The sequence below is a fragment of the Fulmarus glacialis genome, unplaced genomic scaffold, assembly GCF_000690835.1.
Source record: "Fulmarus glacialis isolate BGI_N327 unplaced genomic scaffold, ASM69083v1 scaffold36041, whole genome shotgun sequence".
Taxonomy (NCBI): domain Eukaryota; kingdom Metazoa; phylum Chordata; class Aves; order Procellariiformes; family Procellariidae; genus Fulmarus; species Fulmarus glacialis.
This window is the reverse complement of record NW_009194035.1, coordinates 1-5,093: the sequence shown is the minus strand read 5'-3', so window position 1 is coordinate 5,093 and position 5,093 is coordinate 1. Positions and strand designations below refer to the sequence as shown.

General features: G+C 55.9%; 1 protein-coding gene across 1 annotated transcript in view; it reads right to left on the bottom strand.

The window, feature by feature from the left end:
- The window catches only part of RPS6KL1 (ribosomal protein S6 kinase-like 1), a gene marked incomplete at its 5' end in the record, with an annotated part of 6,883 nt that extends 1,923 nt beyond the window's left edge, over positions 1-4,960 (bottom strand). The window contains 6 exons of the mRNA XM_009587642.1: positions 306-536; positions 656-957; positions 2,269-2,401; positions 3,125-3,172; positions 3,984-4,076; positions 4,836-4,960. Of these exons, the coding sequence (XP_009585937.1) occupies positions 306-536; positions 656-957; positions 2,269-2,401; positions 3,125-3,172; positions 3,984-4,076; positions 4,836-4,960 (932 nt within the window). The remainder of the gene's footprint in view (positions 1-305; positions 537-655; positions 958-2,268; positions 2,402-3,124; positions 3,173-3,983; positions 4,077-4,835) is intronic.
- Between the last annotated feature and the right edge of the window lie 133 nt (positions 4,961-5,093).

The window sequence follows — 5,093 nt, the reverse complement described above, 5'->3', positions numbered from 1 at the left end:
GGCCGCGGCTGCTCCCCAAGCCAGCCACAGGTCAGGCTTGCTCCCTGTGAGGCCTTCCACACCACTGGGTCGGGCCCATGGAGCTTGCCAGAGCTGGATGGGGCAACTCCTGCATGAAGCTGCCTCTGACCCGAGGAGGTCAGGAGAGGCTGAGCCCAGGGGACCTCAGACACTTGCTGAGACAGCGGCTCCCCTGCCCCTGGCTGGCCCCCTCTCACAGTCTTCGGTATGGGGACGGGTGTCTGGGGAAGCCTTTCACCGGCACGTGGCGCAGGGTCTTGTTGGGAGGCTGCTCTCTCCGATACGCAGCCCATACCGCTGGTTAGAGCGTCCCAGGGGTAGACGACCAGGCCCTGGTTGGTAAAGTGGCCAGGGCCTTTGGCTGATGCTGCTGGAACACGGTCCACGATGCCAGACATAGCCTGGGTCATGCTCAGATCCTGCCCTCCAGGTGCAGCCCTCAGGCCACTGGGCCAGGCCAGGCGAAGCCGGCACTGCTTCCCCAAGCCGGGGTCCCTGGGGTCAGGGGACGGCTCCTGAGGGGGCAAGGCATTGGTGTTTCCCAATACTTGGTGGGTTGCAGAGCCTGGGAGGCCACTGCCTGTCCGAGCAGAGAAGATGGACACTTGGCTGCTGCCCGGGGAGCTTCCCACACCGTGCTCTCTGCCACGGTCCCTGCCAGGCGAAGCCGGCACTGCTTCCCCAAGCCGGGGTCCCTGGGGTCAGGGGACGGCTCCTGAGGGGGCAAGGCATTGGTGTTTCCCAATACTTGGTGGGTTGCAGAGCCTGGGAGGCCACTGCCTGTCCGAGCAGAGAAGATGGACACTTGGCTGCTGCCCGGGGAGCTTCCCACACCGTGCTCTCTGCCACGGTCCCTCAGGGCTTGAATGGTGTTTGAATCGGCAGAGCCCTGCTGGACACGGTACTTGGAGCGGAGGTGAGACCACAGCGTCTCCCCTGGAAAGCGGAGAGAAGAACAAGTGATGGGGCAGAAAGCATCCCTGGTTCCCCTGCTGCAGACATGGCCCATTCAGGCACAGGCCAAGGCCTGCACACTGGGGACGTGACCGAGCATCGTTAATCTCCCCAGCAAAGCTCAAGTCCATGCAGAGTACTCCCCAGCCCTAAAAGCACCCCATGCTCAACACCACACCTCCGCTGGGACCTGGCACACCAAAGGCTCATTCCCCCCTCCTTTAGCAGCCCTGCTCCCCCTTCTGCATGGTCTCTTTGATCCCAGCTCTGTCACTTCCATGTCGCAGGCCAGCCACACCTTCACACATGCCCCCGATCCCACCGCCATCCCCACTTCCCCCTGAAAGCCTTTCCTTCCCGCATGATGGCGATGCTAGAGAGCTCCCACAGCATGGCATGGAGCCCGTGGGTCAGCAATGAGCCAGAGCAGTGAGCACACTGCCGGGGCTTCCCAGCCTCACCACATCCAGCTGCTGGCTGCTTTCTGCAAACTCATCCTACAGCAATGCATGAGGAGCTGAGGCTGTGCTCCAACACATGTCAGTCTTCATTTGTCATTGCTGGACTCCAGCTGCTGCTCCCTACACATCCATGCAACCAGCAGAGACAAGCCTCCACCTTGTCACACTTCACCAGGATCTGGGACAAGCCCCAAGCTTGCCTCTTTGTTGTACCCAAACCCCAGTGTGCTCCCTGCCCTTTATGCCCCAATTCTCCATCTCCTCTCTTTGGTCTGATCTCAAAATCCAGTGTGGCCTCTTCTTTTGTAACCAAAAAATGTTTTATAAAGGTCTTATCAAAAGATTGTTTTGTTCGACAACAATAAGGTGAACTACCTCACTTGGTTCTCCTTCTCCATCACCTTCCTGTCATGGACAAACAATGCCAGTAAAATGAAGAGATTTTTCTTTCCAAGACCATATCAACCTCTCTGCCTCAAGGCATTGACCATTCCGTCCCATGGGACTCAGTGGTCCCTAAGGCTAGTTTCCATGTAACACCCCTACACACACAATCTCTTTCTCCTTGTAAGTCTCCACAGGCCCATTTCTAGATTGCTTCCCCAGTCAGCTCTTACCAAACCTCCAGAATCCCCAACAGAGCTGAGCAGCTCCTTCCACAAAGTCTCCAAGCCCTGGTACCCATCACCCTTCTATGAAGACAGCTTGTGCTGTCACTATAAAAAACAGTCCCAAACCAGCAGAAGAAACATATTTGAGAATTTAAAGAAAGGGAGACTGAGGATAAGAGCAGGATGCTCCACAGATGGGATGCAATGCTGTCCCTACTCACCCTGCACGTGCTCCAGGTGGAGGAAGATGGAGTCCTCACTCACATAGTAGCACAGCAGCTTGACCATGAAGGGGACCCCATGAGGGATGATGGTCTGTCGCTCACGGGTCTCAACATGGGATTTGGGGAGGCTCTGAGGAGGTACAGCACAGTAGAGGCTTGGACTCTCTGCATCCTAGCACCTGGCAGGGCAGGAAGCCAGCCAGAAAGGCAGCATGCCATCTGCTAAGCCCCATGGCTGCCCCGCTGTGTCACCTGCAATGGAGCTCCCTGTCAGCCCCCAGCACCCGGCTGTGACAAGGCAGGGCTCTGCAAAGCTCTGCTAAGGCAGAGTGCTGCATTGCGGGACCTAGAGGACACTGCTGGTCCAGAGCAGTGGCCTTCCCTCACAACTGCCCCTACTTCCCTCAGATGGGAACCCGTCATCCCAGCCCTCTCTCCTCTCCCCTTTGGAACTGATGCTTCTCCCTGTCATGCCACAGCCTCCTTGTCCAATTATTAAAGTCCTTTATTTTTAGTTCCAAGGGCACTGGAAAATGCCCTAGGACTTGTACTGACCACACCTCACCCACCTCAACCACCACCTGTTTCAGGGGTTGACCCAGATTAACGTGGGCATTGGACTTGGCTTGCAGCATTACAAGGCAGAGGAACAGATGACCCAGGAGAACCACTTCCCTTCCGATCACAGAAGATGGCCGAGGCAGCCAAAAGAAGCTTTATGAACAATGAACTTCCTCTAACACTTCTGTGATGTGCTATTTTTTGGCCCCCTCACCTGTGCCACCCATCTGCTTGGACAAGGAGGCTCTGGCATGACAGGGAGAAGCAGGCAGATGAAACTGAAAACACCCACCTTAAGTATAAAGGTCCCACCAGTGGCCGGATCCTGGACGATCTGCACCTGGGAGCAGTATATACAGTACCGGTCAGGAGCAGCGACTGCTCCCGCCCCAACACACAGCCTACAGGAATGTCCCAGGGACTCAGCCCTGGAACAACAAACTCCCACCCAACTAGACGGGTGGTGCTCAAACCCCTACTCTTGAAAGACAAAACACAGGTTATTAGCAATGAGATAGCCACGGAGCCAGGGAGTAGGGAGTTAATTAAAGAAAGAGGTGACTCCCACACCATTTTTCCTTCCTTCACAACGAAGGATTTCGCACTGCTCCTTCTGCGGGGTGCACTGGCCTGCCCACCTGGGCCTCGGCAGGACAGGAGGACCACACCAGTCCTGACAAACTGAGATGTATGAATGGCAGAGGAGAGCAACATGCCAGTGTGTGTATGGAGACAGTAAGCCACCTTCACTCCAAGATCATGAACTACTAATTAGTTGATTCATCTGTATAGCTTGTCTTCTGCTGAAGTCTAAATTATCCATAGGAGTCCACCATCATAGTACCTAGGCATCAATCACGATTCCATGCAGGGAAAGAACCGGATGCATCAACCTCCTTGTAAATATCTTGGGAGATCTTGTAAGCAAAAGGAATGGGGACATTAACAGATTTCCCAACTAACCCTTAAAGGGTCTTGCATCCTTGCCTGCGAATTTTCCTTGGTGGGAATGGTGTGGATGGTAATACTCAGGTTCCTTGGTGGGTGCGCTGGGGGCCAGCACCCCCATCCCATCTGCCAGGACCCTCCAGGTTATGCTCCCCTTGGTCCAGCCCCAGCCTCATCCCCCCAGTTCCAGGTCAAGTCATTACCTTATCGATCACGCCCACAACCTTACACCGTCTCAGGTTCTCCACTGCTGAGCTCAGCGTCCTGATCGGCCGGAAGCGCAGGCTGCTGTAACCCTGCAAGGCGATGAAGAAGAGGATGAGGGACCTAGAGCTGCTACTGTCCATGAGAGCAGGTGGGAGAAGTCCCCGCATTTCCCAGAGCGAGCAGCAATACTGCCAGGCTGGTCAACATCCAGAGACAACTCTCCAACAGCCGTGGTTGATTCCTAACATCAGCCGGACCATTTTCTTGGACAGCTCCTGGATTTCTGAAATTTTCAGGGAAAGCCTGCACCTGACGTAAAATCACTCCAAAATTTACACCTGGATCTGGACTGCCTCAACACTAAGGGGATCTGTACAGAAGGTAGTTGCCATTCTTTTCTCGTCCTTCTCACCAGGCCCCAACCCTGCCCTGCCTCACTCCCCTCTCCCTTCATGAACCACTTCCTTCCCACAATGCAGCAAGCAGCCATTGTCTTTGGTTTCCATCCAGATGGGAACAATAACAGGAAAGATGACATTTTTAACATCTGACAAGGTGGTTCTCCCCGGTGGCTTCAGTCCCACCAAAAATGGCCATTTTCACTACAACGGCCACAACCTAAAACATACCAGGCAGGGTGAAGAGCTGCCAGCTCCCTCACAGCCACCGGCATGCCGGGACACTCTGTAGCTAATGTGTCCGCCATTTCCTCTACAACACCTTACTGTGACATGTGGCAGAAGCGGTCGAGGAGGCTCAGCGGGGCTGCTCTATGTGTCCCCCCCAAGGTTTCCCAGTGCCACAGATTCGCTGCCATCCCACCGTGCCACCCCACGCCAGCCCCTCACCGTGGCGATGGAGTTGCCACCCCCCGCAGCCCGCTGGAGGTGGCAGTTGAAGATCTCTTCCGCACGCCTCAGGTACTGTGTGATCTTCCGCTTCACGGCCTCCCGACGCTCCTTGTTGGGGTCAACTGTGGGTGGTGCAGAAGGCGGACGTGAGGGGCCTGCTGCGCTCCCCGGAGGGATGTCCTGGTCCCCTGGCCGAGCTCCCCGGAGGAATGCCCTGGTCTCCTCACTGGTTTCCCCAGAGGGATGCCCGGTCCC